This window comes from Megalops cyprinoides, chromosome 20, assembly GCF_013368585.1.
Source record: "Megalops cyprinoides isolate fMegCyp1 chromosome 20, fMegCyp1.pri, whole genome shotgun sequence".
In the NCBI taxonomy this organism is placed as follows: domain Eukaryota; kingdom Metazoa; phylum Chordata; class Actinopteri; order Elopiformes; family Megalopidae; genus Megalops; species Megalops cyprinoides.
In genome coordinates, this window is record NC_050602.1 from 5,297,483 (window position 1) to 5,310,396 (window position 12,914).

The 12,914-nt window shown below is 45.0% G+C and overlaps 1 protein-coding gene across 1 annotated transcript in view; it reads right to left on the bottom strand.

The window, feature by feature from the left end:
* Positions 1–3,920: 3,920 nt before the first annotated feature.
* The window catches only part of vav3b (vav 3 guanine nucleotide exchange factor b), a 63,777-nt gene continuing 54,783 nt past the window's right edge, over positions 3,921–12,914 (bottom strand). The window contains exons 23-28 of the mRNA XM_036554146.1: positions 12,603–12,719; positions 11,301–11,388; positions 10,743–10,872; positions 7,270–7,350; positions 5,812–5,963; positions 3,921–4,580 (exon numbers count right to left, since the gene is read on the bottom strand). Of these exons, the coding sequence (XP_036410039.1) occupies positions 4,539–4,580; positions 5,812–5,963; positions 7,270–7,350; positions 10,743–10,872; positions 11,301–11,388; positions 12,603–12,719 (610 nt within the window). The 3' untranslated portion in view covers positions 3,921–4,538. The remainder of the gene's footprint in view (positions 4,581–5,811; positions 5,964–7,269; positions 7,351–10,742; positions 10,873–11,300; positions 11,389–12,602; positions 12,720–12,914) is intronic.

Below are 12,914 nucleotides of genomic sequence, written 5' to 3' on the forward strand. Positions count from 1 at the left end.
AGTGCGTATTATCCTTTTATGCAGATGGATATTTACCGAGATCCAGGTTAAATTCCATGCATGAAGGTTTAGAACAGCAATGGCCCGGGTTCAAGCTTGCAAGCCTTTTGGGTCATGAAATCTCAACCTTAACTTGCCCTCAGGCCAAACAGTCCGCAACATTTCCCATGCCAATGTCTGGAACAAATTCCTTTTTTTGCCTGTAGCTTGAGGAGAACACTTGACATGCCAATGGCTGCATCCACGCCATTGCGAAACTCTGGACTCTCGACATCATGCCCAGAAATGGCACAGAACTGGAGGTGGCCTCACACACATTATGAATGGCATTTATGGTGCCCCCGTTCCTGATCCTCTCATTTCAAAGAAAAGTGCTGTACTCTGTGGGGTTGTGTCATAGAGTATCATATTAATTAAATGCATGCTCATGGCCAGTAAAACTGTTAATCCCCTGCACCCAGCAACCCCACACTTTCAAATGAACTCTTTAACTGGATAAAGGTCCCCTTTGACAGATGCAGAAATGAAAAGAAATGGCAAAGTTGCACTGCAATAGCAGTCATTCTGCAGGCGTAACACAGACACAGGCACAGACACACACACACACTCACACACACACACACACAACCTACACACACACACACACACCCAAAAATCATATTCTATGGTACATTTTTATTGTGTAACCTATGTACATTATTACAATAATCTGTGGCAAAACAATCCCAGATTGTACAGTATTCTATGCAGGTTACCATTACCAGCAGCTCAGTATCAAGCATACATACATCTTTGGCTTCAGATTAGACTTGCGTCATTGACAAAGAGCTTCCCTGGATACAAGAGACACTAGGAGCACTGGCTGGTTCATTGTGGATTCGTCCATAATAGCCTTTGCGCATATTTAATTTGCTCCTTGCCATTGATAAAATTACTGCAGAGAGGCATCTGAACTGAGGTACTACATCGAACTACATATGGGATTTTTTTCACACACACCCCCACCCCCCATTTGGGTTTATAGAGGGAAAGTGCTTTCCTCTACCTGACCACTGAATCTGCTGTCTCCACCCCCCGGTAAAGCTATCAGGAGGTAACCTCTGATACCGAGGGAGAAAAGCCATTTTGGGGTTTGAGAGATCCCCGAAAGATTGCAGCAGCCGCAATCTGAAGCCGAGATGTCTTCCCGCCACACGGAGGCCGATAACTCCCTGTGGTCGGAGTTCATCTCCAGGGTAGCGAGAAGCAGGCAGATTATCGGAGTGGAAAGGCTTTGAAACCCAACTGTTGCGCCCGCTATCTGGAGTCCGAGCGCCCGCGCACTGGGCGACAGCACTAATCTCCGGTCTGTGCAGACTCAAAGGGCACCTAGGTAGGCTCTCAGATCAGCAGTGTACCTCACCATTATTGTCAAATACGTTTATGCAGCTGGAGCTCGACAGAGTTTTTTTTTGGGGGGGGAAAAAAGCAATCATTTGAAATCAAACTCTAGGCATTTAGTTGGATGCACCAAGCTCTCACCAACTAACTGGCCCTTTGAAGAGTAAGTTAATAAATGCCTGGCACGTCCAACCAAGCACTTTCCCTGGGTTTTTTTTTTTCATAGAACCACCTCTGGTGTCTTATAAAGGATGAGCCGAAGCTGCTTAGGGTTGCAAATGGGGTTTAGAAAATAACTTCATTCAGTGACCTGTATGACAGATAGCCTGCCAGAGACAATTATGAAAAAGAGCCGTTAATGAAGTCTGACAGAAGCATAACACCTAATTTTTCCAATTGATAATCTTGTGATCATCAATGCATGTATTACTTCAAAGGCAACTGATAGATGGCTGCGGGCCCAGATCATTATCAGACAAGACCATGTAAATAACTCCTTTCTGCTCTCAGTAAGATGGATGGATTTGATTTGTCTCTGATACTTCAGTACAGATAACAAGGGAATCTCAGCAATTTTAATACTGACCTCTAGTGGTTACTAAACTTAATAATGGTATGGTTTGGAAACAGCAGTTTGGATGACACCTAATGACACCACATCTGGTTGTTTTATGCATGATGAAAAATAAAAAAAATTAAAAAGATTTTAAAAACACACAAAGGCCACATTCAAACCTCTCATGCAAAACAGAAACACATGCTACAAACAATATAGATAAAACTCCGGACAGAGACCACACCATCTGGCTTTTGAACTTTCAAATAAAGATTAACACAGTGCAGGACCCACACTCATTAACAAGCACAACTCATACAAGCTCATCCAAGACACAGTTCACCATAGGTTTTATCCAGCAAAACGATTTGTTAAATTATCTCTTATGTTACATTTTCACCTGAAAACATACAGCACAGACCCAGGGAATGATAGCACTATTGTGGGGACCATGCATATAAATATACATGTGGGTTCAGCAATGCAACAGAACAGTTTGTGGGAGATGAAATAAAATTTTTCTATAAAAAAAATAAAGGGGTAAAAAGTTTTTTTTAACTATTAAAAGGAATAAGGGGCTGTTTTTTGGGAAAAAAAAATTGTGAGTACCATGCTGAAAGACTGAACTGAGCCAGACTGACTCTGGCTCATACTGAAAGACTGAACCGAGCCAGACTGACTCTGGCTCATACTGCAATCCACCAATGATCATTTTTAAATTTGTTGTTTATTTTGGCAACAATTTCTCTATTCTCTCTGAGTGCAATGGATAAATTTGGATGAGCACTTTTACATGAATAATCAAGGATCACCTTATTTGAGGTGCATGTTTATACTGTAAGAAAACATTTCAGTTGTTATATGTTTTGTAATCCCTGAAACTGATAATAAACCTGAAATAAGCAGCTAGTGCATGAGTGGTAAGATTTCTACTCATTTCCGCTTGGGTGTTGGAATATCAGTTTTGTCGGGAGGTGACTAAACTGTAGTCCCCTTTAAACAGCAAAGTTAGAACCTGACGCACTTAACACAACAAATTTCAAACAATTTATTTGTGGGTACTTTAACATGAACAGGTGAACATGTATTAGCCATCTACTACATACAAAGTGTCTGCTTGCCAACTCCTTCATAATAAGTTATACATACATGAATTAAATCCTACTAATAATTTAGCAACTACTTTCTAACAGTATAAACAGGCCCTTAAGAAAGCATGACCACGTTAACAACTGGAGTCAAATTTTTCTGTATGTTTCCTAAGTGCATTTGTATGTTTGGAGTGCCTGTAAGACCTATTTGCAAATTTTCCCACAGGAGTTTCTAAGGGCTCTCCTGTTTAAAACGCCCCCTCCTTGTAAGGGTGATTGATTCAGAATCCCTCCCTGGCACATCTTTACCCATCACACTGAAGGACTGTAAAGAGAGCCGCCCTGCCGCACGCTCGCCCGTCAATCAAACCAGCGGCCGAGCTGCGGTCACTGAGGATGCATTAATCTTCAGCGTGCTACAAGGAGCATGAGGATCCGGCTCATTTTTAAAAACTTGCCGGGTGAATGCAGCCAAGTCGTGCTGTCCAGCCGAGACTGTGCGCTCTCTGAAGAACGAACGGCGTGTCTGTCTGCTCATTTCAATCCCACCCGTTACTGGATTAAGGAGGCAATGCCCTGAACAGTGAACAGGATCCCTTACAACTGGAAGGTGCAATTATATTGGAGCTGCGGGGCGTCGCACACTGTTTGGAAGAATGCAAGAAAGATCGTGTTTGTTTCCCATCGCTGGCACGATTGGAGGCTGCTGTCGGATCACAAATGCCGCCCCCTCAATATTACAGCACTGCTGCTATTGGGTAGGTGGAGCATCTGGTATAAATGGGCAGATCACCATGGCTTAGCTGAGGGCTGATAAAGTAAGAGGGAACGATCCATTGTCATGCTGCACCACAGCAGTTCTGCCCCACCCCCGCTCGCCCCCCCAGCGCCCACGCCAGTGGATCCGGGGCGCTGACTTTGATCTGCACTGATGGTGGGTTGGGGACAGGGGGGGTATGTCACATGGCATAGCGTTGATGGTGTCCCAGCTCCCACAGACTTCGGGTGGAGAGACCAGGCAGCAGGCACTGCCATCAATAATACCTCAGCTAAGTAGGACACGCAGGTCGGTCAGGACAGAGGAAGGTGTGAGGTGGAACAGAAAAAAAACAACACTGGGACTTTTTCCCTATTATGACTTAGTCCCTGAAAGTTCTGTCTGTGGGTGGCTGGGTGGAGGGGGGCATGGTGAACTCAACAGAGGTGGATCTTCCAGCATAAATGGGCAGGGCTGAGTGACGAAGGGAATGAGGTCATCTGGGTTTGAGTGTCTCCTCCAGGAGGACGCTCTAAGCTCTAAGCCAGTCCAGACTGGCTGACCGGTAGCCATGGTCTCCCTTGTAAAGCTCCAGGCTGGTTGGTCATTTGTAATTGTAACTGGCAGAAAGCTCCTGGAGTTTCGGAGGCAGGGCTAGAGAGACAGGCACAGAGAGTGTTTTTGGCTGTCCGAGCCTGAAATATGGCGTTTCCGTGGTGTCAATCCCATTTGGAACAATAGTCAGCCTCCTTGGTCATTCCTCTTCTTCGACGTATGTGGATGGGAACCAGCCCACCTGTAAGTCAAACAGAACAGGACAACGACGGTAAGGCCAAATAAGAAGATCAGGCCCCACAGAATAGGAAGATGAGGGTCAGACTGAAAAGGAAGTCAAAGCCAAACAGAACAGGATGGTGAGGGTCAGATGTGCCCTACAATCCCTGGAAAAGCCTTACACCAGTCTGTTGGGGAGTATGTGATGGATGGAAAGCAATGGGCTCCTTTGCAAGTGGAAGGTAAGACAAGGGGTAACGCCCTTCACACTACATTAGGCATGGCAGTCAGTCACTGTGCAGAGTCGCCACCGCCGCCGCACAGAGATAATTAAACGAAAACGGCAGTCCATTGCGGAGCACGTTCCCCTATTACCCCCGACCCCTCCCACCCTCACGCCCCACGCCCACCGCTAAACAGCCACTCTTCCCCTCCCATCCAATTCCCCTCTAAGCAGGACAGGGACGCAGCCGTGGTGACACTCTGGCACAGAGACAGCCCTTTGCCTGTCAAGAGGGGCCCAGGGGAATCTACAGGGGACTCAATCTGAAAAAAATGTGGCAAACGCAAATGCACACCCCTCTGCTGTGGGGTGCAAACTCAGGCCTGTCGAGCGCACTGATCCATAAACCTATTAATGATGACCAGAGGCATCAGGGAGAAAAGACGCCCAGCATCGCAATAGCAATAAAGCTAATAGTCACACCCTTAAAGGGAAACACAGAAGGTTAAAATTTGCAGAAGGGAAAGCTTGTACAAAAATATTCCCTTTCCCTTTACAGAAAAATTCCCTATTGACTAACATACATAGAACATTCACAATTTGAACATTCCAACACATGCAACACAGACCATGCCTTTATCAGAGCTTATAACTACAAGCTACTACCATGCTAGGCTTTTACAAGCCAAGTACTCCTCAGACTTTCCTTTCTAGTTTTTGCTGTTGCTTCTTTGTATAGAGTTGGGGAATCACTGTACCATTTTGTCCAGTAAATTGGACACATTCTTTCCGCAACACAGCTTGTTTAAACCTGGCCTGGAACGCTGGGTTTTTGCCATAGGGTCCCAAGGGTTATCCCAGTATTTTCTGATGCACTATTGCCATAGCAACAAGTTAGGTACTTCAGTAAATATCCAACTGCACTCATGGATGCTGTGTAAAATGTCAGCTAGGTGAATTTCTCCACATGTGTAAATGTGGTAATCTGAAGCTGGAGATCCCCTGCCCTCCCACAGGGGGCAGCACTCACCCTGCCATTGACCTCGCCTTTCCACCAGCCATTGGCGCCCGTCTTGCTGTAGATCTTCACCACGTCCCCCTCCATCAGAGACAGCTCGCGCATGTCCCTGGAGCTGAAGTCGTACCGGGCGATGGCGATGCCCATCACTTTGGGAGTGAACACTGGTATTAAGAAAACACTGAATTAGATTGTGGTAAACTTTTTATTGTTGCTATGCAGCTCTTATGTTACTCTTAATCACCTCCCAATGGTGTATATCCCAGATCCAGATAATCAATTGATTGCAGTTGATCTGTCTGAACAAATTCATATTTCAAAGATGGCAAACCCAATGAAAAAATGAAAAAAACACCCTGGAGTCATATTTAACCAAACATGCTGTACCTGCAAATTTAAACATTGACTTTAAGCACATGCTTTTTTATTACTTTCACACAAACCTTCACACAGACTGAGCTGTGCAAGTAATGAAACTAAGACTCAATTTGTTGCTCAAATCTGAGGGAATTGCGGTTAAATACAATGCAGCCATAAATGTTGGGGTTTTTTTGTTTATTTCTGTTTTTTACCGTTGCTCAATTGCTCAATCTGCACTAATTGTGTTGGTTGAGAAATTAAGGTGTTACACATGAGAACAGACATTGCATATCTTGTCACCTTGAACATGTCTAACAAATTCAATGACATGCAACAGCTTCAAGCAAGGAAAGCATTTTTTATTACTTGCAAGCATGTTAGGTAATGTACACTAATCAAAATTGACATCCTTGGTGTCAGCTATTAAAAAAGCATGTAATCTGAGCAAATGTATTCAAGATGCAAGATGTGTGAATGCTAAATGCAACTGAATGATTGTGGTGTATTACCGTACCATTTAAAAAACAAAAGAGACTAAAGACCAGTCTGTTAATAGACCAGTGCAGGTCACACTAACAGATGCTACAATGTGGCAGAGAGCTGTATTGATACACAAAGTAAGATAATAGAAATGTATTTCTTTGGTCTGGGAGCAAAAGGAATATCCAATTATCTTTGCTCAAACCTGATGTTCATAATCAAGGCTGTGCCAAGGACAGTGCAGCATGATTGGCTGTCTATGCACTTTGAAATGTTTCATTGGGCAGCACAAATGCTACATCTCTCGAGCTCCAGGGGACCATTCTCGGTACGCGGGTCTGATGAGTAGGGTTACGACCCTGGGCCTGCCCACTCCTCCTTCTTTTGTTGAATGCGCTCTGCTCTGCACGGCAGGTCTGGAGGGAAATTACCACAATTCTTTCTCTCACGCACATAGATGAACACGCAAGCACGTGCACACACACACCCCTACATGTGCATACACACAGCGCGCGCACACACACACTCATACACGCACGCACAGTGTGATGGAATGCTCTCGAGGTGCAGAAGCGCAAAGCCGCGTGATCTCAGACAGCAAACGGAAGAAAGAGGAAGCGGTACGTGTACCTGACCAGAAAGGAGTGGAGGAAGGAGGCACAAAGCTGTGGCTGGCAGGAGACACAAGAGAAAGCCCGCAGAGCAAAGCAGCTGGGAGGGGGAGGAAGAGAAGCAAAAGACAACAAATTTAAACACCACACGCACATCAGACAGAAGCCAATCAAGAGCAGCGGACAGAACAAGACCAAGCAGCCAAAAATACAAATCCAAAATTCAAGACTCCCTTTGGGATTTTGCTGACTAAAAAGGATCGGAGCCACAGTCTGCCGCTGTCTGCTAAGAGAATCTGGTTTGTGCCCAGCTCATTGCAGGTCCAAACTCTAGATGTGACACCACAGTTGTACCTTTAAGCAAGGTACTTATCCTGTATTTTTTTCAATAAACCTCCAAATGGATGATATGTGGAGTTCAAGCCATGAGGCCAAGTCACCTATGCAAATGAATGTGGCAATGTAATCCAGAGTGGCTCTGTGAGAAAATAATATGCAGGTCAAGAGTTTGGTTAGATGGGCCAAGCATTTATAAGCCACGATTGAGTTGGCGTGCCAGTGTGTGCTATGGTATGCATGAGTTAACACTTCTCCTGGAGTCCACTTAATATTGACTTCTCTTAATTGTGAATCACTTACAAGCTTTGCCTCATTTAAGTATGTAGTCATAATTTATCATTCATCCAAAAGCTCTGCCTTCACATTTGCAACATAACAGAGACGTTCAGATGGTTTTTACAATCAGTCCCGAAATCTCGTATTCTGGTCACGCCTCGCTCCTGTAGCAGAGGCTACAGCTCAGAGCCCCCCGTGCGAGAGCCTTGTCGCGGGGACACCTGGTAGTGGCGAACAGTAAAAGCCACTTCTGTCGCCATCATATGCTCCATCTGACCAGCCAGGCCAACAAGCTGTAAACTAGCTGGCCTCAAGTCCGCAATATGTTTACCGCCCTCCCGCCCGCTCTGCGTGCCAAAGGAGCTGAACACGGGCCAACGTGCGCTTGCTGCCATGAGGGCCAAGCGCTAACAAAACGACGAACATCATTGCTGTCGCCCCACAGCTTGTTTTTGTTTTTCGTCCTTCGCACCTAGTTGAATGTGCGTCGTGTCTGTTGTTGATTTTTGTTTTGTTTCTCGGTTTGTTTGTTCTGTTTTTGTCTCTTTCAGAGCGCGTTGTCGTCCCTGGCTTATCAAACAAAGACCAGCCATCTCCTTTTTGAGCGCGCCGCAACAAAGCAGCGACAGAGCGCCTTTCCCGCCGATGCCGTCGACAGAAGACGCCCGCCAGAGCGGGCCGTAAGATCTACGGCAGCGGAGCCATCACGCCCACGCGGTGTGGGAGTGGGGGTTGGCTTCTGTGAAACCTGTCCCAGAATGCACCGGGCCTCTGTGCATTTTAACGAGGCTTCGGATGAAGGCGCGGGGAGCGAGTGGCAGGGACGAACAAACACCCCCTCCCTGAGCCCTTTCATGTGAGACACGGGGAGAAATTCACACGACTTCGGGAAAGCAGAAGCACTGCCAAATCTGAGATGAAAAAAACCCAAACGCTCTCTTTCTTCCTCCCGCTGACTTGCGCTCATCTCATCAGCCAGAAAAAGGAGCAAAACACCCATTACACTTCTTTTGTTTTAACTATCAATTTTTTTTGTATTGTTTTTGTTTCCCTATCAACGAAATAGCGCCCAGTCCTGTCTGAATTAAAGTTACCCCAAAGGTAAACACGATTCTGTCTGTCAAAACCGTTCTGTGTGATTCAAGGTAAAATGTTGGTGTTCTTGCGGGAAAAAAAATCGCAAACACCATTGCCTCAGCTGTCACCACCCATGGCAGCTCTCTCATGCCGGCGGCAGGAGCTGAATAGGAAGTTTGCGCTAAAGCCAACGTTCCTTATTGCAAGGGTGTTTTTTAAACATCTGTTTGTGTCTTTAAGGAGCCATTCCTGGCACCATGTGACCTCGAAACAGAGGCATGCATTTATTCATGAGTGCACGCTGTTTCCCCCCAAAAGGTCTCCCCTGGCTACGCTGTCCGCTCTGCTAGTCTGTGATGTCAAACCATCTGACGAGCATTAAATAGGCACTTCTGATTCTACTGCCGTAGCTTCTATAAAATACGCAGACAGGAACACGCAGGGTGGACCAGACACCCTCCTCGCCACATAATAAATACTCCATAAAAACCCATTCGCTTCCCAAGTTTGATCATCATGATGTGAACTGAACTTTGTGTTTCTGCAGCTTGCACCCTGGAATATCAACAGAAAAGCTGGGCGGAGATACAACAGACTCCAAAACTTCCAAAGAGGGGGCCCAGAAATTAAAATATGTAAGACGGAAACCAACTTGGCAGTTTGTCTCGGCGATTTATGTTCCGCAGCCCGAGTAATTTAAAACTCCAAAACTCCATATTCAAAGGAAAGGTAATCCATGCAAGTATATTACATGCGTGCTACAAGGGGCATATTGAAACAAACATGGACAGACATTTCATTGTGCAGAACAGTCGAGATTAGTATGGTAAATTCTGACATTTAATATTAAGATATTACTCTCCTTCCAGATTCAGTTCGCCTGGGGTATTGGTGACACAGCTTGCAACATTTAAAAGACTGTCTGTTATTAGACTGGAATGGGCAGCAAAGTGGGACAATGGTAAGGGCGGGGTGGTGTTGTGACCCTAAGGCTGCCGTATTGATGGGGCATTGCGGCATGCTTCAGAAAAGGACTTAACTTGAAATACATCATTAAATTTCCAATATCCTAAAATGGTCACTCTTCCTTATGGTTGACTTATATGGATGGCAATATTTGTTTGTTTTTTTTCCCAAGAAGCACTGCAGCAATGTAAATGATGCAGTCACGATCAGCATACATCTGCATTCATTTCTGTGGCAATGAAAGTTATAAAGCAGGCCCGCCTTTTTCCCTGTTTTTCCCTGAGAGAAGGCCTTCGGGACACAAAAAAAACACCTCTACTTGGATTTCATTTCCTTTAGAGCCATTTCTTCTGTTTATTTGTTTAAGGAGAGAGAAAAAATGGATTGACAAAATCAGAATGAGTGGAGGGGGTGCCTTGTCCTCATATAATGACCTAAAACAACCCCCCCCCACCTCACTTTTGAACATTGGCCTTAAATAAGGGAGACATACAATGTTCCTTTCTTTGTGCTTTTGCAATTATTTTTAAAAAACAAATTTAGGAAGCTACTTTTTTATTTGTTTTGTAAATGTAACATATAATAGATTTTTGTGCCAATTACTATATTGATAAACCACAAAGGATGGATGAACACATGTGGAGATGTTGAAATTTGACAGAAAATTATTGGAGTTAGCCTTCTTCTATTTAAACTTCTGCAGAGAGGATGGAGTTAAATGTTGGTTTGGCCAGTTGTGTCCTCAGATTTTTGTTGCTTAAAGTTCACATTTTACCTGAGAACTGAAGATACAAGGATGTTTTTGCGCCTGGTAGCTGGCTGCTCCACACTTACCGTTTCCTCTGGGTCCGTTGGTTCTGTGCGTGCTGGAATTTTCTGGCACCTTGAATGGAAACAGCAGCATGGTGTCCAGGTTTCGGAAGCCCTCCTTCAAAGAGTGATGCTTGTAGTACTCCACCAGCTCCTGTTCACCACATTACCAATGATGCATTAGTGTTCTAAAGCATATCAGCTGACTCCTGTGACAGGTTATACCTCACTTACCTACACATTATATCTTACCCTTATGACCCACCGTCAATCTTACCCATAAGCATAATGCAAAATGCTAGATTTTTAGAAGTTGAACTTGTTACTGCATATGGTTTAATGCAGTAGATTCACTGGAATTTGACCACCATACCTTTCATGCCATCAATGTCAGGTAGACTTTCATGTAACTTCATGTAATCTTAAAAAGTTATGGAAAAACCAATATCTTACAGACTAAAGTCAAAAACATATACAGAAAACTTCTTAATGGGTCTTCATGGAGCTAAAATAAAACTTCTGACAGGGGGACAGGGTGAGTAGGAGCGACTTATGGATTTGTTTAAACAGCGGAGCACTTACTAATATGCTTTTGAACTTTTTGCCCTCAGAGATATAGAAGAGGCCCTCCTTGGTCAAAATCTTGATGTGCTTCACTTCATTGTTAAACCTGTTGGCAATGAACAAGCAATCAGCATAGACCCTTTCGAGTCTGACCCATGGGCTGTAAGCAGCTGTAACAGGAAGCAAATTTCTGGCATGTGACACACAGCCATGTCATCAGATCAGTTCCCGAGTGCTCATTAACAGGCTGCATTCTAAGCTTGCGCTGCTTCTGTAAACCTATCATCTAGCTGCTGCATTACTCCATGAGCTGCTAAGACTCCTGTGAAAAGAAATGACATAGCTATCAAATTGCTCTTTGTATTAGGACAATATGTCTTAAGTATTTGTCTGTTTTCTCAAGATGTTCTCAAAAGTAATATGACTAAATACCTCTGTGACAGAGTGCTGTCACTGCGGCTGAGTGTGTGCTCTGGCTGCCATACTAATGAGCCTGGCTCTTTGGCATTGTGGTCAAGCTGCAGGTTTGGTACCCTGTAGACCTGGCTTCAAGGCCAGGTGGGGTGACTGCTCTCGCCCTTCGCTACAACGTTGATATACACACACAACCACACACACACACACACACACACACACACACACACACACACACACACACATCCCCATAGACACATGAATATACTGAAAACCTTAACTTAGAATTCTACCTTGCTCATTTCAACTGAAAGTATGCATAATGTGGTGAAGAGAGGAGCTATAGTATTCAGCTGTTTCAAAGGGCTGAATACTGCTTTGAGGAGAATGGTGAGGGAAATGCCGCTTTGTTCTGCTTGGTAACCTTGAGCAGTCACCAGGCTTCTACTGGGCCGCTGCTCTCCGCAGGCAGGTAACCGAGGCCTTGAGTCTCGGGGTGTAACTGCGAGTGTTCAAAAACCGCAGCTGCTGAGCGAATAAAGGGCCACGAATGTTCTGTGAGGGAACGCCTGAGGATATTTTGGTGCCAAGGAGGACCAGATGGACCGATCGACCTGAGACCAAGCATGCTAACCAGGGAATCACATTCTGGAGTCAATGGGTAAGAACGTGGTGTGTGAGACATTTCTTCCCACACCCTGTGTGTGAAATCAAAGTGTGACAAAGCTGTAAGGAAAAGGTCCAAAGGTTTCCAATTCAGTTCCTGAGCTTTAGGGCTGTTATACCCTTGAAGAAGGTATTTAACCTGAGTTGCTTCGGTAAATAAACAACTACATAAACAAATGATTAGTAAGCTATAGTAAGGGTGACTGGCTAGCAAACAGTAAAAGCAAAAAGGGGACCTACTTTATACTGATGGCATACTCTGTGCATTCCTTACTCCGATGCCTGACCAGGTAGGTGCTGCTCTCCCTGTCCATCAGCTCGGCCTCCGCCTGGGTCCTCTCCATGGGTCCAGCAAACCTGTGTGATTCGTACGTGAGAGTCGCACATCAGCCAAAGAGAAAAGGTCCCCCCAACAGCTAGCAGTAATCAGGCGGCAGCTGCTAGCCTCACTCTCAAGAGACATAATGTTGGGCCTCTCTGCCACCCAGGGGAACAAGAAGAAACCTTCAAAGGAATCTTTGAAGGTGTCTCCTCTCTGTAGTACATACACAA